The 26055-nt window shown below is 42.5% G+C and overlaps 1 protein-coding gene across 2 annotated transcripts in view; it reads left to right on the top strand.

Annotated features, from left to right (window-relative positions):
• ARHGAP25 (Rho GTPase activating protein 25) overlaps positions 1-26055 on the top strand; it is a 95246-nt gene that overhangs the window by 60674 nt on the left and 8517 nt on the right. Inside the window, exons 1-5 of one of the 2 annotated variants that reach the window (XM_056124568.1) lie at positions 8648-8664; positions 8984-9153; positions 17490-17697; positions 23806-23938; positions 25981-26054. In XM_056124568.1, coding sequence (XP_055980543.1) covers positions 8651-8664; positions 8984-9153; positions 17490-17697; positions 23806-23938; positions 25981-26054 — 599 coding nt within the window. In that variant the 5' untranslated portion in view covers positions 8648-8650. Of the gene's footprint in view, positions 1-397; positions 515-8647; positions 8665-8983; positions 9154-17489; positions 17698-23805; positions 23939-25980; position 26055 lie in introns of those variants that run through there. The other variant, XM_056124556.1, reaches the window with a different exon arrangement.

Here is a 26055-nt window from a genome sequence, read left to right as displayed (position 1 = left end):
CACGATCAGCATGTTGGACTTAAGTCTTCAGACTTGTGTAGGCTACTCCTGATGCTTCTGACACCAATGCTGTCCCCTCAAATTGTCTCTCCCCCATTTTCTTTTTCATTAGGAAATAGCTTCTGTCCTCCCAGAAGCAGCTCTCAGCCCAAGTCATCCTAATTTCAGACCACAGTATTCACTGATTTGTCTCTAGTAAGAGCTTCTTGGAAACAATAATAATGAAACAGCTGCAGTTTTATTCCTTTTACTTAGTTCCTCTGAGGCAAAGCAGATAATGTTCTAGCTTTGTTTGACTGGTAGTTCAGTTGAATCAAGGAAGCAATTCGATTTTGGTTTCCCCTAGCTCTACCTGCTCACCACTCTAAGACATGTATTAATTTGCTTCTTCCTCTAGCTTCAATGGACCAGAATCGTACAGGACAGGACTCCTATGTCCTCATGGCAAACTCCCAGACAGAGATGGGGGAATGGGTTAAATTCCTAAAGAGAGTTGCTGGCACACCATCTGGAGGTAAGAACCTTGCAGGCTTCTCTGGAAAGGTATCCATTAATATCTCAGGGAGGGGGAGGAAATGGCTGCACAACTGAATCCTCTATCGGTGGTCCTGGAAGACGAGAAGACAACTCTGAGACCTTGTGCATGGTAAGAGCTCCAGCTCCCCTCACTGGCTCATGTCAAAGCCCATTTTAGATTAGCTAGAAGGTGTGCAGGGCCTTTGTATTCATCAGCAAGTTTGTGTGATTATGAGTTCAAAGGGTGGGTGGGTGGCAATGCATTCAGTGGCTGAGAACCACCTCCCCTGGCCTCCCCAGCAGAGGAACAAAGAGAAGGGGAACCACAGACTGATGGTGAAAATAGCCCCTTTAATGCAGAGCTGTTAGCATACTTACAGAACATCTGAAAGGGGTTGAGGTATAGGACTGCATATACCTATGCAGTAGGTATGTTTGATCATTTACAGAGGTAAAGCGATTCAATGAAAGCAGTTCTCTTGGGGTGGAAACACTCTGTTTCCAGGGGCAATACAGAGAGATTTGCTCAGGGGTGACACGCATTATATTGATCTTCTCTTTTCCTTTAATTATACATATTAAACAAGTCTACTTCTTATTAATACTTGTAGTTATTTGGATAAACACAGTAAGAGATATAGATTCCAAAACTTAGTTCTCTAAGGACAAGCAAGTTTTTACCATAAATCCCAAACTAAGTCCTCAGCCTGGCTCAGCTTATCCTACACTATGGGAGTCCCATCTCTTAAGTCATAACAGCTTGCATCAAGACTATGCTTTTATGCTTTCTAGACTTCCCCATTTCAATTCATTGTTAGGGTAGCTTTGCCGCTCACCGAAGGTCTATCCAGGTCCCGTGGTGAGACCCCCCCTTTTGGGGGGTTAGGGACTACAGCAACCAAAGCCTGAATCAAGGAACAATTATAGACACCCAGGAGCAGATATAGTTCCTAGTCAATCAACTTCCAAATATTAGGAGCACAGCATTAATGATCTTTCTCTGTTTAAGCAAAGAGCATTGCTCTATAGTAAAATATGAAAAGGCTATAGGGGAAATAGAAAAGCAAGTAATTCAGCACAAATACAAAGTCCAGAGTTATTAGCAATTTTTACTTATAAGTAATCAACCCTAACTTGAAGAATTATGACAATGAGAGATAAAGCTCAAAGGAAAGGTCAAAGATAAACTGGGGGGATTAGGGATGCTTGTAAGAGCATCATAAGCTTCTCTGGGAGAGGAAAGGGGCATTTTACTGATGAAGTCTAAAATACTTTGGATTACTATCCAACATGCGATTCCCAGAAGCAGTCCTTTTATTCTGTAGCAATCTGAGTCTACTGGGTTATGGGAATGGTGAGGGACCTGAGGCAGTTCATGGCAAGAACTGTGTGGAAGCTGGGTTAGGTTGATCAGATAAGTGCAGGAAAATAAAGATGCTGGTCAGAAGGAGGTGGTTAGAGTAAATATAGCTTTTAAGGTCAGTGCTAAGGCCCTGAGTCTTACAGGCATATAGTGAGTTCAGAGTTGAACACTCCAATCAGTTGAGCAATTCAAGGACTTGGGGTCTCTGGGAACCCTGTTGGTGTGACTACACTAGAGCAGGCCCTGTGTGTAAAATAAAATCATATCAAAAAACCTGATGTGAAAAAATCATCTGAAACTAAGGTTTTTCTTTTTATGCAGCAGTAAAAGAACTGGCATAACAGATCTTAATGACTACTTTCCCTCTACTTTATAGGAACACACTTGGATTAGCTGTGCAATAACTGAACAATCTATATTAGTTATACTATCTGCTGTTTTGGAAATGAGTTAGGAGGGATTAAATAACTCAAATATTAAACATTTGTTTAATTGTACAATAGCTTCTTTACAAATTATGAACTCCAGGGCCATTAGAGATTGTACAGGGGTTATGGTGCTTCTTGGTTCAATCCCCAGCACAGGGTCCCTCAAGCTCTGCTGGATGATGCCCAAAAGAAAAAGTAAATTATGAGTTTTCTAACAATTTTATGGAAATTTGAAAAAGTAAATATATATATATATCACCCCTAAAACAATAGATTCATTTTTATGTTTACCTTCTAGCTACTGTTCAAGTATACATTTATTTGGTCCATAATGAAAAAAGTAGAGTTTGTACAATTTAGTACCTTTCATTTTATAAGTAGGATGTTGCTATATAATCTTCACTGACACCTATTTGGGATTATTTGGTTACAAGAAATAGAAATCGCAACAAGCAATGTTAAACAACCAACCATGAGAGATTTGCTGGTTAGGCACAGTAATTACTCAGGGGAACCAAGAGCAGAGAATGAAGACTTAAGGGGCTGGGGCCAAGAATAGGACCATCAGCTCTGAGTTTATCTTTTTGGTTTCTCAGGGGCATACAGCTTCTCTTTCTACTTTTCTCTGTCTACTTTCCTTTTTTGTCAAGTTAACCACCTCAGGGCCAGAGAGATCGTACAGGGCTTAAGGCCTTGCATGCAGCTGATCCAGTTTCCCTCCTTGAGTACTGCCAGGAGAGATCCCTGAGCAAAGACAGGAATAAGCCCTAAGCACTCCTGAGTGTGGCTCAAAAACAAACAAAACCCCAAACCCAAAATTTAACAGTCCCTTTGTGCTTATGCTTATCCCAAATACTGCCTTGCCAGCCTCCCACTTCCTTGTCCCAGCCTCCACCAACCTATCCACTCTCATTTTTAACTCCCAAGAAAGAACATCCATCTATCTGGCTCATCAGAGGTCCGGAGACGATCAGAGGACCCATGAGCCACAAGGAAGCTGGCCTGTGTGGGGCTGCAAGAGAAGAGACAGCCTAGAGGGCACAGCCAGGAACAAAAGTTTGCCATAACTAACCCAGACAGCTGCCTCCTATTAGAAAAAGGGAGCAGAGTTTCATGAGCCACCCCACTTTGTTTCGGGACATAACATATTTTATGTGCTCATCAGGCTGAGCTGAGGCATTTGTATGCTTTGCAGCCTGCTTGGTCTTAGCTGCAGTCTTCCCTAGAGCTCTGAATGAGAGGAATGAGCTATATCGACATTGGCCATTTTTCCCAGTCCAGTGCTCAAGGCTAACTGCATGGCCCTCGGTAATGGACAGGGCCTAATTACACACCAGCTTGGAGTCAAAAATGCTGTCAGTGTACTATGACCAGCACCTGAGTGCTTGTGGTCTTCTCTCAGTCTGGCCGTGGTGAGCCACTAAGGCGCTGTCGTCATACATGTGGGGATTTCTCCTGTACTGCACCACAAGGCTCCTCACCCTGAAAAACAAGTCAAGCGTAAGTCCTGTAGGCAGCAAAAAGTCCAGGGAGAAGTAAGAATGCAATACTGTTTATTACTTCTAAGAGCACAGTTAGGCTCTGATGTGCAGCTCAGATAAAACATCTGAAGCTGCCTTTTGAAGTAAAATCATGGATGAAAAGACATCTTTGAAAAAGCAGAAAATCTGGGTGTGTCGGTAGGTTTAAAAATAAAAAGTAAAAAGTTCTTAGGGTAGAACCAAAAGTTCCACAGGGAACAGAATATCCCTTTGAGTTAGAGTAAGTCTCTAGGATCAGTGGCAGATAATAGCAGTTAACTACAGTTAATGGACAGCCTGAATCAGGTTGTCTCATAGGGCAAAATGGTGAGGTTCAGTGATTAGCAAGACAGGTTCAACCAAATAGAACAAAAGAGGAGTTTGAAAAGTTTTTATTGCCCTTACCTCCACCCCCCAAAAAAATAGTGTTTGGGCACAACTGATGGGCTGTCTCTGAGCGACATTGTCTTGCATTAATACTGAGCTCATCCCAAGAACCCATGTCCTCAGGCACATACTTCCTCTGACTTTCATAGTCTGAGAACAAGGAGCAAGTCAGGCATGTGCTCTTCCTGTAGGACAGGAAACTTAGATCCTGAGGAAGTAAATGATCTGTCCTAGAGGCCCAGCTGTTCAGGGCCAGACCAGGGCTATCTGAAAGCAGGTTTCTTCCAACACAGTGTGATGTTTGTACATTGCCCCCAGTCTGTGTTTGCTGGGTTCACAATCATGATCACGATCATCCTGTTGTTCGTTGATTGCCTTGAGCAGGTACCAGTAACGTCTCCTTAGTCCTAGCCCTGAGATTTTAAAAAGTGCCATATTCAAGGCAAGCTTTCAGGGTTAGGAGAATGAGACCCATCATTGTTACTGGTATTTGGCATATTGGATACATCACAGGGAGTTTGCCAGACTCTGCCGTGGGGCAGGATACATTCGGTAGCCTGCCAGGTTGTCCAAAGTAAGAATAAGATAATAAGATGTCGCTTCCCGGAGCTGGGTTTTGTAGTCTCTGGGTCTTGGCCGTTGATGGGATTACACGGTGCTGGGAGTTGGGGCCGGGGGAGGGGGGGGAGGGGCAATTGGTGGGTGTGACCCCTGCCTACTGGAAGATGGAGGATTTGGGTGGAGGCTGGGTTGGCGGGGTATAAACTTCCTGTAACCACTGACATGCATGGCTAATGTTCCTATGGCTCTCTTCACCCAGATACTGCCCACTTCCCACCATCTTTGCTTCACTTTACTGACTGAGATGTCATACTTTCTTGTCTGGATTGTAAGCAGTTTGCCCAAACTCATCTCCATATTTTCGTCCTGCCGTTTTCAGTCTGTTTTCAGCAGATCAGTCATAGTAAACATGTTAAACCTGTCTCATTAAGATTGTTCTTTGCTCAACACTCCATAGTAGCTTCCTTTTTCTTTCAGAAAAAAAGCCTAAAGTCTAGTAATAGCCCTTCAACCTCCCATACTCCTCTGAACTTATTTTCTGGAACCTCTGCCATGTCATTTCACTCTAACTTTATCAGCCTTCGTACCCTTCCCTAAATAACCCAGGTTCATTCATGGCTCAGAGCCCTTGCATGTCTTATTTCCTCTGCCTCTTACCCCAGGTAGCAGTTAGCTGCACGACTGGGTCCTTTGTTGTCTTCACATCTGTCTATACTCAAACATTGAGGGCCTGCTTCTAAATCACCCCATTTCCCTCCTCCCCTGGGAACCCCTGTCCCTCCCATTCCTCTTTCCTGCATTATTTTTCTCCTTCACTATTACCACTTCTCATGTGATAAATATTTAAATATCTTAGTTATTATCATTGCTCTCTTTTCACTAGCATGAAAACTTCAAACTCCTTGGAAGGATTGATCTTGTTGTTGTTGTTGTTCAATGATGTATCCCAGAGTCAACACTAAATACCCAGCACAGTAGCTGCTAAGGAATGGCCTCCTTTTTCCAGGGCAACACCAACTTCTGTTTCTAGGCTTTCTTAATTGATGATCAGATTATCACTTAGATTGTAAATGTGTTTCTCCCTCCAAAATTTCCTCCTACAGGCATGTTAATGATGAGCTTTGGTGAAGGGCTCTTCATAGTCCAACTAAAGAATCTGATAAAAGTCATAGGAACTTTCCCCAGAGAAATGAAATAATTTTGCATTTGACTTCAGGATATTTTCAGAACATCGTTGCCTATCTGTTCACCCTAGAAAATGGAATCCTAACTTTGAGATTAATAAGTCACTCTAGTAACAACTCTACAGTGCTAAGGCTTTGTCATGTTCCAACCCTTTTCTCTCTCCTTTCCTTCCTTAAAGGAAGAGATAACCAATGTGATCCCACAGCACACCCAGCTTCTTGACTCTTGCCCCTGCAGTGGCTCTGAACATTCCTTGTCTGATTGTGGAATCCATTTCAATGTGTGCGTTTCCCCAACACATCCAAGCAATTCTTGGATTTGGGCTAGGTATTCTATAGTTTTACTCAATCTTGATCCACCCATTGATCTTATCAGGGCTGATCATATTGGGTTGAGTCCTAGTAAGATCGACCCTTTCACACACACATATTCAGGAAAGTCTAGATAATCATCTGTGCTTCAGACTAAGCAGCTATAGTTTGAGGTTCTTTTGCTCCCCTGGTTGGAGTTAATTAATTTGCTTGAGCCACTCATAGGACTCAGGTAACCAGTTCACTTCTGGATTATTGATTTATTATAAAAGATTTTAACAGGAATATTTAGATTAAAAAAGCTACATAGGGCAAGGTGCGTGAGAAAGGCCTTGGAGTTTCTGTACTCTGTCTGAACCTGCCATTCTTTCCCAATTCCCATGTATTCACAACTTGGAAGCTCTCTAAATCTGGTCCTTTGGGGATTTTATAGAAAGCTTCTTTACATAGTCATGCTTGATTAAATCTTTGGTCTTTGGCACTTGATTCAAGCATCAGCACCTCACCCTTCTCTGAAGTTCCAGAATGGCTCTAAAAATTTCAACCCTCTAATCACAAGATCTACTGGTAACTAGGTACCTCTTTCACGACAGGAAATTCCAAGTTTTAGTTCTGTGCCAGAAACAGGTCACAGTCTAAGCGAGTAATTCTTAAAAACTCATCAGGTCACACTTTGAAGAACAGCACCTTGGTGTTTCAACATTCTTTTCTTTCCAGCAGTCAGTTTATGTCTTTTATTTTCCATTATCTTCTTTTATGGTTCTAACTGGAAATTATATACTCATTTTTTAAGTTCTGGAAACAATTCCATCTTTTTCCTTGTTTGCATAAGAGGCAGGGACAAAAGACAATCACATCTCAACTTCCAGCATCTTGTTCTCAAGTTCAAAGTCCCATTTCTGCCAAACAACCCCTATGTTTTAGTAAGAAGATTCTGCCTTCATTGGACCCTTCTGGAAACTTGGTTTCTGTGTTGTTCCCAGGAGCAAGCGGTCTGCGTTGCAAATTGTTACCCCATTGGGACCTGCTTTTGCCCTCTTCCCCTGGAAGACAAACTGAAGGTTTTTCTCAGGCTGCTGCTGGGCACTTCAGCCCTGTACTTGGTTATGCATAGTTGTGCTTAGCCCAATCAAACACTAAAGCCCACAGGCAAGTCTCAAGTCTAAGCATTTTTGTGTGCTTGCCAACACTAGGCACAGAGTACATAAATATTGAGTATGACTTGGGTTCCTTTTCTTCCTCTCATTTTTTAACTTCTCTGCATTCTTCAGAGAATGATTTCACAATGTACAGCATGCAGGGTGGCCTGTGGGGATGTGATACCTCTGTGCATTAATGTTACTGTGTGTGTTCTAGAGCTTTAGCAAAAATGAACATTAAGAGATTATTTGTACTGATTTCCATTAATGTCCTTACCCCTCCTCTAATTCACACCCTAATTCTGGAGCTCTTCATCTACCCCAAACATATTTTTTTATATGTGCCTTGTACAGAGCATGGTTCTCTCTAGGATACAATGGTGAGAAAGGAGGGGGGGGGGGGGAATGAGGTAAAGCTTTTTCTCTCAAGCAACTCTTCCTCTAGAAAAGTTTCAAAAATTCAATAAAAATCCCCCAAACACCCTAAAGTTACAACACTGAAAAGTACCATGTTGCCATGTGGGAAGGGAGTGTTTTTGTCAGGAAATTCAGGGAAGGCTTCCATGAACCAGTTATAATTAAGCTTAGTATGAAGGGTCATTAGAGACTAACTAGAGCACAAAGGGGAAAGTAAAACGGTGTCTTAGTCAGAGTAATAGCATGTGTGAAGGTCCTGTGACAGAAAGGAGAACAGGCACTGGAGTGAGAAGAAATTGATACCAGAAGAAATCACCTTGTTAAAGATGCTGATCTTCACCCAGTGTGACTCAAATGAGGGTGGTGATGGTAGAGAGATTTGTGTAACAATTCTGAGGTAACATTGCAAAGACATAGGAGTGAATTCAACATGGAAGGAAGATGCAGGACCACAGAGAAATCCTTGGTTCCTGTACTTTAAGTGGAAGAATAAACATTGGGTTAGCAGCATCCCACTGCCAAGGTTCCTTCCTGGCAGTCCTTTCCTTCTCCTGTCTATCCTCTTTACCACCCCCAGTGGCCAGCCCTAGGATGCTGAGTCCATTTCGAGTCTCCTGGGCATGTCTGCGAAGGGTTGATACACTATTTGCTGACTTCTGAAAGGTGGGAGGAATTCATCTCAGTTTACTCAGCAGCCCACCTCCAAGATCACTCTGACTCTTGACTGTACCACGTGCATCGCTGAAAGCATTTTCCAGAGAAGAGTGGGCTGGCTTCATCAGCACTAAGTGAAATCCTGTGTTCCTGCCAGATGCTTTGATATATGGAGCAATGCTGGTAAGGGCTGTGTGTGGGATTAAAAAAAAAAATTAGTCCACCTCCATGGTTTCTATTGAATGGCAGTTGACAATTAGCTGCTAAGTAAAAGAAGGCACTTATTTTTATTGCGGGCCCTGACAGCTTTATGTTCACTTTTTAAAAGCCAAGAGTCATGTGTGTAAAGGTGAGTGGGGAGGGGGAAGTGGTGTGGGAAGGAGGAAGGGAGGGCCCCGGGGCAGGTGCTGACAGATCCCATGGTTTCCGTGCCGCAGTCAGAACCTGAGCAGTATTTACAAGCATGTGCTGATCTGGAAGCCAGAGAGGATGGTTCTTCCAGCCCAGGGAGGAGGGAGGGCCTGGAGTTGGCCTGGCAGGGATTCACCACTCGACCCGCCATGCCTCAGCGTCCCAGGACGCAGCGCTGGGAACTAGGCTGTGAATTGACTGCCCGGGCACTTCTCTTTTGCTGGAATTTCAGGAGGAAAACTCCCAAGCTACGAAAGAAAGGTATTTCTTCCCTATTGTGTGATTCTGCGCTTTCTTTGAAGGATACCTTCCCCACCCCTCTTCCTTTCCCTGTCAGGGATGCAGACAATCTTGGAACCAAGTCCCTGGGAAGCAGTTGTAGGTGCAGGGCTGATGGGGATGCTGGACAGTAGTGGCGAGAAGGGCCCTCCTGGTGGCCAGAGCTGGACTAGCAGGACAGAGGGGGGCTCGGTACCTAACCCAGGAGCATTTCAGTTACCAGGAGGGAAGGAAGAGATAGAAAGGAGATAACAGCTAACCCTTCCTTTCAATTACAACCATATCCCCTGCAGGTTTTTTGTTTGTTTGTTTGTTTGTTTGTTTGTTTTTTCAAATCTGGGACCAGGGCTTGAAAAGTAAAGAGGAGGATTAACCTGTGAACTCCTCACCACTTCCTTCTTCCCTCTGAAACTTGGTGATGTCTGAAATGTCATCTAGACAGCTTTATTTCACTGGATTGAAGATGAAGGCTTTAAAATGCTAGTTTTAGAACTTACAATAGGGCATATGCGACCTTGGTTAAGTTCCTAATCTGTGCCTCAGTTTTCTTATCTGTAAAATAGAACAGTAATATCGACTTTGAAAGGTTCTTAAGAGCGCTAAATGAGAGCACACATGAAAGCTTTCAGGGCAAATCATCATAAAATTAACTTCATTGATTTAATGTATGAATAATTTAAATGATGATTATAGATTATAATTAAGTATTGAATTTTGTACTTGTTAAAATGAAAGTGTCTCTGTTAATAATGATTGTTCCACAGTGACAAGCAGGTATGAGTTAATAAGATGCTGACAGAAAGTAGGAAGAGCAAAAAGCACTGGTTCCATGAAGGAGTGGGTAACCTTGGCAGGGAACAGGAGTCTGGGTTTTGCTCCATGGTTTCCTAGGGGTGAACAGTGTTCTGTCTGCCCAGCACCTCACTGCCAGCTCTCTTCTTCTTCCATTGGTTTCTTTCTTAGCTTCTTTGGGAATTCTCATTTCATTTGTTTCCCTATATCTAAATTCTTTCATGGCTGCCTATGCCCGAAGGGTGGCAGTCTAGAGCCAAATGTCAGGGGTTGGAAGATATTTGGGGTTTCAGGAATGTTTTTGATTTCAAACTGCTCATAGGTAGTTTGAATTGAAGAGTGGCCAAGTCTAACCTAGACTAACTAAAGAACAGGATGCTTTCTCTTTTGTAAGAAGGGACCATGGGCTTCTATCTCTCGAGCATGCAGTGTTTATTCTTGTTTAAGGGAATAACACTGATTTTTCTGGCCGGTGATGTGAAGTTCAGAGTCTTCATCATATGGGGGGATATTTAAAGCCAGGAGATTATGGAGAAATAAGAGCCGCTGAAGAAGGGGAAATCAGAAACACTTCAACAAGGAGGACAGGGAGGAGAGGAAGAAGCACTCAGGAATGCTGAGAAGGAGTAGCCAATGAGTTAAATAGGAGGAACAGGAAAGAGTAGTGGACCAAAGCCTTGTGAAATGTGTCTCAAGGGGAGGGGCCATTTACTGTATCACATGCTGCTGATGGAGCAGTTCAGGCAAAGACTGAGAATTTGATTCTTGGATTGGAAGATGTGATAATGTTGATTTTCTTGATAAGAGCAAGTCTGGAGAAGTGCTGGACAGAGCGTGCTCAGGAGAGATGGGACAGAGAAGGGGAGGAACAAGAGACTGCAGGTACTAAGGGCTCCTTGAGGACCCATCCATCAGGTGCCAGGCTCTGTGCCAGGAAATGAAAATAGATACAAAGGCAGACGGGCTGTCTGCTTTGAAGAAACCACTGTCCAGGGTAAGAGAGATGCTTAAATAAATCATAAAACTACATAAACCATAGAATAGAGGCATATGCAGGATACTCTCTGAGCAGAGGAGGGAGTGACCAAGTCCCCTGAGCAAAAGACAGCTGGTTTTGGGATTCACGAGAAGTGTGGTTCCAGGTGGGGAAAATGAGGAAAGTTATTAGCTCCAGAGGCTTTAAGAGAAAGGTCAATTTTTCTTCTTTTTTACTATAATTTCCAACTACTAGTTAGGTGGTGCTGAACAGATGCTCAGTATACTCGGATGCTCAGCTCTTGTTTTTGTGGATTTCAGTAGAAGAAATTTGCAAGAAGCAGGGTTATAGAGGAAGCCATGACATTAATTTTGATAGCAGAAGTGCGGACAGAGAAGAGAAACTATTTAGTCTATTTAAAATACACTGATCTGTTTGTAGGACAAGAGGAGAGTTTCAGATAATCCTAACACTCACATTTTTACTGATTAGATTGGTCAAGTGTAAATATTGTTGTGTTAATGGCTTTAAATTCTCCGTGCTGGGGCCAGAATCATAGTACAGCAGGTTAGGTGCTTGCCTTGCATGCAGCTGACCTGGGTTTGATCTCTGGCACTACACAGGGTCCCCCGAGCCCTTCAGAAGTGATCTGAGTGCAGAGCCAGGAATAAGCCCTAAGCATTGCTGTGTGTGCCCCTCCATCCCTCTTCCCCGCCAAAACAAAAAACACCTGAAATTCTCCATGCCTAGGAACTAGTCTAGTGCCTGACTGAAAGCTCTTGATTTTGAGAAGGATTACAAGAGAAATAGCACTCTGGGACTATTGGGGTGTGAGGAGAGTGATATTAGAGAATACACATGTAGTGCTGCCATTAGATGGTGGATTTATGAGACTGAAGGAGGAGGGACAAAAGGGTGGCAGCAGAGGTAGACTGGGATCTGACATGCAGGTTTATGATGAGTCATGCATGCATTACTCATTTATAGGTGATCTCTAAATGAATTTGAACTAATATGAACTTTCCCACTAAGTAGAATGACTAGACCAAGAAGCCTAATTCGTAGCAGGAAGTGAACAGCAAAGGCACATATGCAGGAAGGGGCAAGTACAAAAGGCTGCAAAGGAGTCTGCAGGGAAATGGGATTGAATGAAAGTGGGTGCTTTTATAGCTATGTAGAACAACTTGAGAAAGAAAAAAACCTTCCCATCAGTAGAATCTCAGACATCAGTTGAGCATAAGCAATAGACTCATAGGAATGAGCAGAGGTGGCCATTAGAAGTGCAGTAGAAATCTTAGTGCACAGATTGAGTAGGAAAGCACAGGCTGATGAAAGCAGATTGGGATGGGCAGAATAGGTGAGAAGTGATGGATAAGTGAAGAAGTAGAGGCTGTGAGGATGGGTGACCTCAGAAGTAGACCCTTTTCTTTTTCTTTCATATTTTTCATTCTCTTTCTCCTCCTTTTCCTTTATTCTTTTTACTGTGAACAGGAGTTGCACACATGGCTTAGCTATGAGCTTACATGTTTTTAGCAGGGTATTTGAACATCTGATTTCGGTGCTTGCACAGTTGGCTCCAGTGGTCACCAAGGTTTACTGTCCTTAAGTTGTGGTCTTTAATACACATGCTTGCCAGGGGTTGCCCCTTAGCTGACACACGCAAGTTATGGTAGTGGTGTTCACTGGAGATCACAGCAGTGCTCATTCACGCTCACCAGAGGTCGTTCTTCCTAGCTGTTGAGTTGCTTACCTTTTTTTATGGTGTTGGCACACTCCTGGTTGTGATATATGGTTTGAAATCTCTTGTGGCACTGGGGATTGCAGAAAGTAGAGCTGCCAGCTCAAACAACAAAATTGCTAGTAATGCTTTCTGCATGTAGGACACTGGGAATTTGAACTGGTGACTGCATGTGTGTAAGGCAGGCACTTTAAGCACCTATGCTTTTTTCCCGTGGGCCAGAAGTAAGCCCATTTTTCTGTGTATATAGGAGAAAGGTCAGCTTTCATCATTTGTATGGGAGCTGGCTTGGGAAACTGCTCTTTTATAAGTAGGAAAACCCTTAAACTTATGGGGACCTTTTCAATTGAATGAGAAGAAAAATTCAGATACAGAAAAAGAATTAACTAAAGTACTAGGAGAAGTAGAAAGCGAATGGAATCCACAGTCCAAGAAAGCATCATTTGTGGATAGGGTGAAGTGTTATGTTCTCCCGTTAAGAGAGGGAAGATGGACAAACAGAGCAGAAAGCTTGGGAGAGACAGAGCTTGGAGACAAGGAGGTTCACACCATCCTTCATTCCAAGAGATAAAGGAGAGAGGAGACAAGGTCATATGCTGAGATGGGGGGTAGAAGAAATGGGGAAAGGTAGTGGCTGGTGAGCTCAAGGGGAACTGTGAAGATTTGGTACCAAGGACTTAAAGAGGTTAGAAATAGAAGTTTTCCATGACATTGTTTTTGCTATGTTCCTACTTAGCTCTCAGTGACCTGATAAAGATGTGGAGAGGGCAGAGAGAATTGGCAGAGTAAAGATAAAGGCGGGAAAAGGAATGTTGGGAAATGAGTGTACCAGTGAGAGTGAGGTTTCCATGACTAACAGAGGAGTGTGGGGAGGAGAGGATGAACACTGGACATGACTGATAGGCTCAAGTGGGGAGAAAAGTTAGAGGAGTGACTCCATTGTGAGGTTAAAAGGACATGAGTCACTCATAAAGTGGAAGCTCTCTCCTGAAAGACACGGGTGCCTGATGTCTTCATGCACATCCTCACATTGTTTGGGATTTCTTTCCCAGCAGTGTATCCCATGGGACCCTGGAGTCCAAGTTTCGATTTCTCTGAAATACATTCATTCTTACCTTTGTGATCCCTGAAACGCCACATGTTCTGTATTAAATCCAAGGATTTCAAGCATTTTCTTCCATTTGGTGAAAATATCTAAACAGTTTCTTTCATGGACCAATAGAAGCCTAATTTTCTAGAGTTGTCCATGTTCTTTAATTATCATTTTTTTTGCACGTGATTCTCTTTCATTTTCATAATTCAGTATTGAGATTATTGAGAGTAAGAATCACATCTTGCTGGTCTCTGTGACCTATTCCATGTGGCCTGCTGCTGCTGTGTGGTGATACACCCAAACATTAGTGTGAAGCTGAATTGGTTTACTGAGGATATCCATCTCTTAGCATTTGTCACTGTCACTGTCATCCCATTGTTCATAGATTTTTTTCAAGCGGGTGCCAGTAATGTCTCCATTCGTCCCAGCCCTAAGATTTTAGCAGTATATGGTATGCTGTGGCGTATTTGATATGCCAAAAACAGTAATAATAACGGGCCTCTTTGCCCTTACCCTGAAAGAGCCTCCAATACAAAAGTGTTGGGAAAGAGTAAGGTGACATTGCTAAAATCTCAGGGCTAAAATTTCTTAGCATTCAAACCAAAGAAATGCCAAGATTGCTATTAACCATGGAAAACATTTGCTTAAAGATTTACTGGTTCATTAAGTCGTTCAGCAAAATGTGTTGACAGTCTTCCTTGTGTCAGGCCATTATGCTAAATTCTGGGGATGAGGAGAGCCCCTCCTCCCATTTCTGGCACCAGGAATCCTATAGTCATGCAGTAGGCACAACTACACACAGGTAATTACAGCACAGTGTTGGGAGGAGGTGGAGAATTTGAGTGTGAATATGGGTGCAGAGTAGGCATAGAGTTTCTCAAGCTGGGACAGGGAAGGCTTGGCAAAAGTGCTGATATTTGAGTCAGGCCAAGGAAGACGGATAGATTCCTACAGATAAGGAAGGGGTAATGAACAGATTGGACACTGAGAAGAGTTCTCCAGTGGATTGTGGGAAGGAGAAGATGAACACTGAACATGGATGATAGGCTCAAAATGAAGAGAATGCTCTTGTTTTGGGAATTCTGGGGGTGTGGTGCCTTTGAAGTGTGGCAGGAATTGAGATTCAAAGGATAGGCCAGGATCTGAAGCAATAGTATAGGGGTAGTATGTTTGCCTTGCACATGGACAACCTGGATTTGATCCCTGGCATGCCATATTGTCCCCTAGCACCACCAGGACTTAATTCCTGAATGCAGAGTCAGGAGTAACCCCTGAATATTACCAGGCATGGCCCCAAACAAACAGAAGAAAAGAAAACAACAACAAAAATAACATTTATTTAAAATTAAAAAAAAGTAGGCCATTATCAGGCATAAGGTCAACCTAAGAAATGTCAGATCTCATTTCCAAATTTAGTCGCAGAAATATTTAACCAAAGAGACAGGAGGCCATAAAGTAAAACACAACCAACGAGCAGATCAGAGCTCCCTGCTGCTCAAAATCCTCTTGTCTGAGTTCCTGATATGCTGTGGGAGGGCTGTAGAGGAATCCTCAGAACTTGGAGGGTCATTTGGAAAGCATTGCTGTGGAAGTCAGGGAAAGGGTCGATCACTGCTCAAATTGGGCAGATGTGCTCTCTTAGACCAGTGGTTTATAAAGGCAGGGAGGGGCACAGGGGATTGTGGACATGGGAGAATCCAAGAGGCCTCAGCAGTGATGGGCAGAAGGAGATTTCAGTCTGGCCTGGGGTAGTGAGGAGCAGGGAGGATTTGGTGGGCTCGGCAAATCACTACTGCTCTTTGTTCCCACATGAAATCCATGAGGATTAGGAACTAGCTAGAGAAGATGACCACACACAGAAAGAATTGTCTAAAAAAAACCCTGTCACTGTCACTGTTCTCCCGTTGTTCATCGATTTGCTCGAGCAGGCACCAGTAACATTGCAAGACTTGTTATTGTGTTGGCATATTGAATACATCACGGGTAGCTTGCCAGGCTTTGCCGTGTGGGCAAGATACTCTCAGTAGCTTGCTGGGCTCTCTGAGAGGGGCGGAGGAATAAGCCAGTGTAAGCCACATGCAAGGCAAATGCCCTACCTGCTGTGCTGTCTATCACTCCACCCCCCAAACCCCAAACAAACAAAAAACAAAAGACTGGGAACTAGTGCCCTAAGGATTAGAGTACTTGGTGTGGTTCCAGTGCGGTCTGGATGATGGGAAAAGATCAGGAGGGACAGAGCAGAAGCCTGGTCTGTCTTCTGAATCTCCCTCCACTGAACTTCCAGGACATAAAGAGTATGGAGCCCTGATAAGAAAATGGGGAGCCAATAATTCTCCAAGTTTATAAAGTAACCTTGTTATACCACCCACCAAGGTGGAAAAATTGTAGAACCAAGTGCTGACAGAGATGGGGCAGAGCTGGTCTACACATGCTTTGCTGGAGGCAGTGTAGTTTGGAAAAATATTTTTAGAAAGTCATTTGCATACCACGGAATTAAAAAAATTGCTCAAACCACGGGGATTTTTTCCTAAATAAATAGTTCAAAAGAATGAAAGCCCATGTTTGTCTATCCAAATGTTAATGAATTAAATCACTAATTCAAAGTTCTACCTTGCACTTCAGATATTCCAGGAACTTTGCTGGGCAGAATTTGCTCGAGCGGGCCCAGTAACGTCTCCATTGGAGACTTTGTTGTTACTGTGTCTGGCATATCGAATACTCTCGGTAGCTTGCCGGGCTCTCAGAGAGGGGCGGAGGAATCGAACTCGGGTCAGCCATGTTGGCCTCTTGTAAGGCAAACGCCCTACCCGCTGTGCTATTGCTCCAGGTTGCTGGGCAGAATGAACATGTTTAATGTGACAGTACTAATAGTAGCTAATAGCAAAATGTGGTAAACAGGCCTGAATGATAAAAATGCCACAGTAGTTTAACACACAGTATGTGACATCCACATGCCAGATGACTATATTCTAACACTGTAAGACACAAGCTAACTTCAAAGGGCCTGCTTGACCATTTTAGTCAAGAGTTTGGATCTTACAGTCTGGGCTTGAATTCTGACTTCCAGGCTCTCCCACCTGGCCTTGGCAAGTTCATCAGAACCTGTAAAGTTGGGTGTAACAGTTCTTAACCACCTCGTCATGTCACATGATGACTGTCAAGATGAAATGAAATACAGTATAGAGTAGCACTGTAGCACTGCTCATCGATTTGCTAGAGCAGGCACCAGTAACATCTCCATTGTGAGATTTCTTGTTACTGTTTTTGGCATATCAAATATGCCACAGGGAGCTCGCTAGGCTCTGCCATGCAGGTGGGATACTCTCGGTATTTTGCCGGGCTCTCTGAGCAGGATGAAGGATCAAACCCGCTTTGGCTGCATGCAAGGCAAATGCCCTATCTGCTGTGCTATCGCTCCAGCCCAGTATACAAAGTACATAGCATAATTCCTAGGACACAGCAAGTGCTCATCAAGTGGAGGTTGTTTTGTTTTTTGTAATATGTAAAAGTATGGGTCAAATGGAAAAGACTAACAGAGTCTGTTCCCAGGGTATAATCATAGAAAATATGGTTGATAGTCTTAATTTTTTTATAGCATTGTCCTTAAACTTTTGAGGTCATAGATGACATATTTTTAAATGATAAGCAAAGCACTTGACACCTCTATTGAGCTGAGGGCAATCAGAATAATAAACAGTTCCTGTTCCTTCTCTTCCCAGCGGTGTTTGGCCAGCGTTTGGATGAGACCGTGGCCTATGAGCAGAAGTTTGGTCCCCATTTGGTGCCCATTCTGGTGGAGAAGTGTGCTGAGTTCATCCTGGAGCATGGCCTGCATGAGGAAGGCATCTTCCGTCTGCCTGGGCAGGACAACCTGGTGAAACAGCTGAGAGATGCTTTCGATGCAGGGGAGCGACCCTCCTTTGACAGGTACATTGTCCTCTCACTCTCCAATCTGCTTTGCTAGCCACAGGGGGTCCCTTTTTCCTGCTGAGCTGTTGGACTTGCATGGGCACTTCACAGAGCTCTCACCTGCAGCAGAAAGAGCTTTTTGTTTTGCTCCTAATTCAACCATGGGGAATCTAGAGCACAGTTAGGAGTGCTGACCATTTATGGAGAGAGGATGTGAGCAAGAATTAGAGCCCAGCTGGGCAATCAAGAGGCATAGGAGGGAAAGTACAAGAATAGGGAAGAAGAGGAACTTATAGCATCAGAACTGGCCATGTGGTCAGACTCAACATTGTGGAGAATACATTGTACTTCTCTTGAGGGGATCTGCTTCCCAGAAATGACCAGATCTAGGATTTCTGACTGCAAGGGTGAAATCACAAATTCTATTAGTTTGAGCCCTTGTGGAGGGAGTTCACACTGACATCTTGGTAGCCTGGCGTTCTGCCCAGGTTCCTCTATGGACACTGCCAAGCTTTGTTTGGGGCATATCAGATGGGGTGACATTTCATCCCAACATCCACCTCCAGCCCCACCTCTTTTTTTTCTTTTAGCCATGTATCTAAGTGTTTCTTCTCTGCTATGCTTGGCTAGCACCACCTCACCCTGGCATGCTACACTGCCTGTGGTGCAGTGCTCGCCCTGAATACTTGTATGCACTTGTCCCTTGGCAAGAAAGAGCCATTGTTCTTCCCAAATCAAGGCCCCACAAACCAAGACTTGGTATGACAGGCCTGAACTCTTAACCAATTTCCAAAGTTTTAAATTCACTAAGAACTTATTTAGGACTACGGAGCATGGGTGATACTGGGAAAATCATGAGAAAATCATGAGGAACTAACTGCCTTGCTCTCTGGATGTGCTCACTGTTCTGTTCCTTATCACCCACTTCAGCCACCAGACATGCCTGTGCTCCCTCTGAGGCATCTCTCATAGTCTGTGTTTACTTCCATAGACCTACTTTGGATCACCTTATGCATTTCTTTGCTCCTTTGTCACGCAATAGATTAATTGCTGAGGTTTCTATATTTTAATAGTAAGGCAACAGGTAGAGATGTTATTGAAACTAAGGCGAGCTATAGGCATCAAATTCAAGAATCTTTCAGTAGCACCACCAATCCTATGTCATTGTAGGCATGGATTCCATTAAGCTTGCCACCTTCACACTTAGTTTTCTTCTAGCACGTCTCATTAGGCTGAAGTTGATCAAAAGGTACAGATAAGTTATTACTAAGGCAATGTAAATAGTCAGAAAGAAAAGATTGGAGGGGTTCACCAGATACCTGCCCTAGGCTTGAGCTTATGCACCTGTCAACTTAATCTTGGGGTTTGGATATTTGGTGTGTGGGAGTTACCACACTTTGCCACGACGTTCTCATTCCTGAATTAAGGGCTGGAATTCTGCAAGATCTTCCAGGACTAACTAAAGGGTACACATAAACCTTGCGAATACATAAAAATCTTCTACACAGTTGAATACAAGAACCCCCAAATTGCCTAACCAGAGTGAAGAGAAACAAAGGAGCTATTATATGGTAGATTCTAGTGCAAGTGTATTTGGTGTGTATTAAATAAATAACTATGAACTTAAAATCTCTTTGTTGAATTTCCACTGGTATGAAATTTGCTGGGCCACAAAAACAATATACTTCTTATTCCTGTTTCAGTAGAAGCAGACATAGAGGCATGACACAGTGCTAAAAGGGAAGGAGAAACCCAGGCAGTTGAGGGTCTTGGCTGATCTCTGGTAGATCAGGTATTGAGTACAGCAGCCTCCTGAATCATGATATATTATCAGTCCTTGATCCTAAAGTACACTTAAGGATGTTGAAGGGATTGAAGGAATAGCAGACTCAGAAAAAATTGAAATGTAAACTTACATGGTAATAATGATTTTGGCGTCAGCCCTGTTAAAATGAGGGCAAAGACATAAATTTAGAGTAATTACTGTGTAACTTTCATTGTGTTCAGTGCCAAAATAAAACTAGATGATACAGCAATAATTTAAAATAGGGTTTTATTTTGACATCGTCTCGCAGCTTTACATGGTGCCCATGAGAATGGCATTTAAGCTAAATTTCAATAAATAAGGAGGGGAACTGGTCACTTTTAGTGGTGGTGGGAAATGGACACTGGTAGAGGGGGGCGTTTTGGACCATCGTATGACTGAAACCTGATCATGAAGAGCTTTTTAACTGTACATCTCATGGTGACTAGCACAGCGGTAGGGCGTTTGCCTTGCACACAGGCAATATGGGCGACCCGAGTTCGATTCCTCCGCCCCTCTCTGAGAGCCCGGCAAGCTACCGAGAGTATCTTGCCTGCACGGCAGAGCCTGGCAAGCCACCCGTGATGTATTCGATATGCCAAACACAGTAACAACAAAATCTCCAATGGAGACGTTACTGGGCCCGCTCAAGCAAATCGATGAAAAAAAATTTAAAAAAGAAAAAAGAAAAGGACTATCTGCAATCAGTCAATGAGTGGACAAAAGGGGCTTGAAGGAGTCACGTGACACTCAGTAAGGTTCAAGGAATTTGAGAGGCCAGTTGAATATGCGTGAGGAGAGTTTCCAGTCAAACTGATCAAGACCTTAAGAGGTGGAGATGGAGCAATAGCACTGCAGGTAGGGCGTTTGCCTTGCACACGGCCGACCCCAGTTCGATTCCCAGCATCCCATATGGTCCCCCTGAGCACCGCCAGGGGTAATTCCTGAGTGCAGAGCCAGGAGTAACTCCTGTGCATTGCTAGGTGTGACACAAAAAGCAAAAAAAAAAAAAAAAAAAAAAAAAAGACCTTAAGGGGCATTGCATTGCAGGCGCAGGTGGAGACTCCCATTCAGAACTTTAAGAGAGAGAGCTCCTGAAATTGGCCAGCTGGATGTCTTCTGCTGTCTTCTGCTATTTTCGGGGCAAACTTCTCATGTTTTGACAAGGACTTTGCCCAGAGATATTTTAAGGAAGTGACTCAGTAGGGGCAGGATTTCCAGAATTCCCAAGTAAAAGGGAGGCTTCCCACCCCCAATTTCCTGAGAGTCACAGTGGGGCATAGTAGGGCTTCATGCCAGTTCTCCTTCTTTTCAGCAGAGAATTCACAGGCACCAAACAGCTGTCAGAAGTCAGCTCTACCCCTGATTGTCAGAACAAATAAAAATGTGCATCAAATACTAAGGTAGAACTTTCCACTCAATCCCTCATTTCTGCTCCTCAAACACCTTCCTTCTTTCCAATCCTGGACCTTTGTGCCTGTTTATGTACTGCCCACCCCATGGCCCCTGGGGACTGCTGATTCTGTGTTTCCCCTCACTGACACTGAGGAGACACTCACATGGTCTGAACTCCTTAACATCACAGTTTTACCCCAAACTGCCAGGACTGCTCTTAAAAGTTTCAGAATGTCTCAGTATGAAATAATTGGTTCATTACTGAGGAACTTCAAGTATGTGACATGGTGGGGTACATTTTCTCTTACAGAGCTGTGAAATATATGCAGTCTATGTGTTATATGTTCTATAAACCAGGAGTCGGTTTACTTTTCTTATAAGGCTGCATAAAAAATAATTCCGGCTTTAGAGACCTGGTAGTCTCTGCCATAAGTACTTGAGGCTTCTCTCACAATAAGAAACTGACTGCATCTGCCTGATGGCTAGCAATGTGGAGCATTTTTTCATATGCCTTTTGGTCATTTGTATTTCTTTTTTGAGGAAACTTCTGTTCATTTCTTCTCCCCACTTTATTTCTTTTTTGAGGAAACTTCTGTTCATTTCTTCTCCCCATTTTTTGATGGAGTTGGAGGTTTTTTCTTGTATAATTCTACTAGTGTCTTGTATATCCTGGATATTAATCCTTTATCAGATGGGTATTGGGTAAATATTCTTTCCCATTCTGTGGGCTCTTTCTGTATTTTGGTCACTGTTTCTTTTGAGGTGCAGAAGCTTCTTAGTTTGATGTTGTCCCATTTGCTTCCACTTGCATGGTCAGTGCTGTTTCACCTTAAAGATGCCTTTAGCTTCAATATCTGCCTACATTTTCCTCTATGTATCTTATGGATTCATGTCTGATATTGAGGTCTTTAATCCACTTTGAACCACTTTTGTGCCTGGCATTAGACAGAGGTCAGAGTTCATTTTTTTGCAGGTAGCTATTCAGTTTTCCCAGCACCACTTGTTGAAGAGGCTTTCCTTGTTCCACTTCACATTTCTTGCTCCTTTGTCAAAGATTAAGTGTTCATATTTTGGGGTGTCTTGACAGAATATTCAACTCTATTCCATTGTTCTTCAGGTCTTTTTCTATTCCAATACCATACTATATTAATTACTACTGCTTTGCAGTACAGTTTGAAGTTGAGGGAGGTGATGCTACCCATCTCCTTTTCCCTAAGGATTGCTTTAGCTATTCGTGGGGATTTATTGTTCCATATGAATTTCAGAAGTGTTTTGTCTATTTCTTTGAAAAACTGTCATGGGTATCCTGATAGGGACCATATTACATTTGTATAGTGCTTTGGGCATTATTGCCATTTTGATAGTGTTGATCCTCCCTATCCATGAGCAGGGGATGTGTCTCCATTTCCTGTGTCCTCTTTTATTTTTTGAAGTAGTGTTTTGTAATTTTCCTTGTATAGGTCCTTTACCTCTTTGGTTAAGCTGATTCCGAGGTACTTGATTTTCTGAGGTACTATTGTGAATGGGATTGTTTTTTAATGGGATTGTCTCTTTCATTATTTGTATATAAGAAAGCCATGGACTTTTGGGCCTATACCTGTCTCTTAACTAGTGTACATTTCCCACCATTAATATCCCCAGTTTGTCCCCTCTCCCACCTGCCTCTATGGCAGGCACTTTCTCTCTTTCTCTCTCTCTCTCTCTCTCTCTCTCTCTCTCTCTCTCTGTTTCTCTCTCTCACTGTCTTTCCTTTTGACCTTATGGTTTGCAATGCAGATACTGAAAAGTTATCAGGTATATCCCTTTGCCTATTTTCAACACTCAGTTCCTGTTCAGAATGATCTCGTCTCAGTGCTTATAGATTGAATGAAAGGAGTGCTTATAGATTGAATGAAAGGAGTGCTTATAGATTGAATGAAAGGTCATATTGTTAAACCGCGCTGAGATCTCCCCAGAAGAATCTCAGGAAAACAAGTTGTGATGCAATAAGCAAAGGGTCTTTATTGGCTAGCTCAGCGGCTCATTGACACAGTGGCAGCCTTCTTGGAATGAACAGTCTGAGTCTCAAAGGTGAGGGGCTTTTATGCCTAACATGATACAACACAGACTTTTGGCTGCAATCTGAGGGCCTTTCGACTACTTGTACTTAACTGATTGGTTATAAGTTGGAGTTACATAAGGGTTGCATAAGAGTTACATAAGGATTATATAGGTGGGCTTCCCTACCTGCATCTGATTGGTACCCTTTAGTTGCCTCACCATGGCTATCTCACTTCGGGGAAATCATGACTCAATTCCAGGTATCTCCTCAATTCTAGGAATTCTGGAACCGAAACCTATGCCTAGCTTCTCTGGCTTCTTTATGAGCCTGGCATGGCTCTGCCTTTGCTTCTCTCTCATTATCAACATCTGAATGAGTCCCAGAACCATGGTAAACCCTCTGAAGGACTAGATCAATGGCCATGGAGATGAGGGACTTATCACTGGGTTATCTGACAATCTGAAGGCTAGAAAACACTGAATTATAAAGGACTAAAATGACTTGGAGGTAAATAAAAATAAAAAAAAATTTGGAAATAAAATTAATTTTGAAAAAAAAAATGACTTGGAGGAAGAAGAAAGCAATGAATACTAGACTAGTTAAACCAGGCTTAATGAGGAAGTAGACCTTAAATTTATACTTTAAGGAAATCGGGTAGAAGAGGTAAAAGAAGAAGTATTAGGGGTTTGTTATGAAAGAACAAATATTTAAAAATGTTTAATCTGATAATCTTTTTTTTTAAAAAAAAGGAAAAAAAAGAAAAGTGATTTCCTGCTAATTATCCTTTGAAACCTTGAATTCTTTTCAGTGGATCACAGAGGGAAGGAAAGAAGAGTTCTGGAATTTGACTTTCAAGGGCTATTCTTATTTATTTATTTATTTGCAGAGATACAGATGTGCACACAGTGGCCTCTCTGTTCAAGCTCTATCTCCGAGACCTACCAGAGCCTGTAGTTCCCTGGAGCCAGTATGAAGGGTTCCTGGTCTGTGGACAGCTCATGAATGCTGATGAGGCAAAGGTTAGTATCTCTTTAGAGATAGCTTGCTTCAACAGGAGGTGATGGTTACTGAACACTGTTCTGGTAAGCAACAGGGGTCCCTGGAACTTTTGGTGAGTTTGATGAGATTTTGTCTGAACTGTCAAGTGTGGTCACCATTACCCACACATAGCTTTAGGGCATTTGAAAATTTCAGAACGACCAAGAAACCAAATTTTTTTTTTTTGGTTTTTTGGTTGGTTGATTTGGGGGTCACATGTGGTAATGCTGAAAAGTAAAGTACTCCTAGTGGAGCCTGCTGGTGCCAGAGATGAAACTTCGGTTGCCCACATGCAAGACAAATGACCTACCTGTTGTACTATCCCTCTAGTCCCAAAATCAAATTATTAATTTTATTTTATTAAAATAGACACATATAGAAAGTAACAGGTGTACTTAATAAGACAAACTCAGACAACTTTCATAGTAACATCTGTGATTCTTGGTATTGGTTTGAGGAAGAAGGGATAAAATAAAGATGAGTGACATTTTCCAATTATTGATTCCAAAAATATCAATACTCTTATACACTGGAGTATTTTTAATATATTATATTTTCTCTCTTAAGAATACACACACACACACACACACACACACACACATATATATATATATATATATACATACGTCATGTGTCAAATATCTAGATTTCTTTAAGGGTCTTGTGATTTAAAATTGATCTTGGCACAAGAAAAGGGGAAATTTTGCATTTATCATTATGAAAGGAAGTGAATAATAGTGCTGCAACTAATATGCTGTAGACATTATGCTATTTTCCAACAGAAAAATTAAGTTGCGTGATCTGATACAGGGTACTTTGCTTATGATTTATATATTAGGGGAGTTGTAAAGAAGATAGGGAAATCTGAATTTAAGCAGATGGACCAGCTCACTTTTGTAAAGTAATAACACTTTACAGAATAAGGTTTAAAAGTTAGGAATAGGAAATAAATGTTTCAGGTGGCATCTCTTCTTGTGGTCCGAAGGACAGAAAAAGAGGTGATGACTGCTATTCTGACATTAAGACTCATACTGAAGTCCTCGCTTTAGTCTTGTTCCCCCCCCATTTTTTTGCTGTATCATCATTTCTAATTCTTCACAGTGTATATCTAGACTGAGCAGAGATAGCACGGCCTCCTCAATGAAGATGTGACGAGGTCTGGTCCCTACTGTCCTCAGAAAAGCAGGGATGAGGAGAAAGGGATCTCAGTGGAGCAAAGGGTCTGCACCTAGCAAATTCAGACTGTTTTCTCCAGAAGCGAAGAGATGGTCAGGTTGTATGAGTTGGAGTTCTAGCTTGAAGAGAGCCTGTGTTACTCAGGTGAACTGGTGCACATTTACAAATTCATGCCACGGAGAGTAACTACAGACCCTGAAGATAGCAAAGCTGGAAAGAACAGGGCAAGGCTTCTTGTTCACGCCTGTATGTACTTAAGGTACATGCATTCTTCATATACCTTGCTGGGCTCTCAGGAACACCACAGAGCTTGCACAGTACAGTCTCTCACTTGGCATTCAGCTTGCAGTCTGGCTTTGGTCAGCAGTTCTCTGAAAAGTCACTTTCTCAGAAGTGTTGTCCTTATTACTTTAAAGTAACTTGACGGAATTTGATTTTGATCCAAGTCATTTTTGAATTGTGACTTCTCAAGAATTCATGAAACAAAGTTATTCCAAGTCTAAGTACAACTAATCCTTGCCTTTCAGTAAATCTGAGTCCAAGAAAAAAAACCCTTATTATAGACAAATTGAAATGTATGTGTATTTATATATATGTATATATGCTGAAGAAGCTATGAGCCTTTTTGTATTTTTTTGAAACTCCCTAAGAATATATAGTTATTCTAAAAGTCTTTTGAAATTCTCCAAACTCTGTAAGAGAGTTGACTTACCAAATATTGTGTCTGCTCAGGTATGCTAGTTATGTTCCAGGTTTCATCCCTGGCGGTAAGCAGGCTTTTTAAAAATGGTGTTAGTATCTTTTAATACGTACAAATTACCAAATTAAGAAAATAATCTCTTCTCAGGCTCAGCAGGAGTTGATGAAACAGCTTTCCAGCCTTCCTCGAGACAACTACAACCTCTTGAGCTACATCTGCAGG

This window comes from Sorex fumeus, unplaced genomic scaffold, assembly GCF_029834395.1.
Source record: "Sorex fumeus unplaced genomic scaffold, SorFum_2.1 ptg000006l, whole genome shotgun sequence".
Lineage (NCBI taxonomy): Eukaryota > Metazoa > Chordata > Mammalia > Eulipotyphla > Soricidae > Sorex > Sorex fumeus.
The sequence above is the reverse complement of the archived record's forward strand: the minus strand, read 5'-3'. Positions and strand labels throughout refer to the sequence as shown.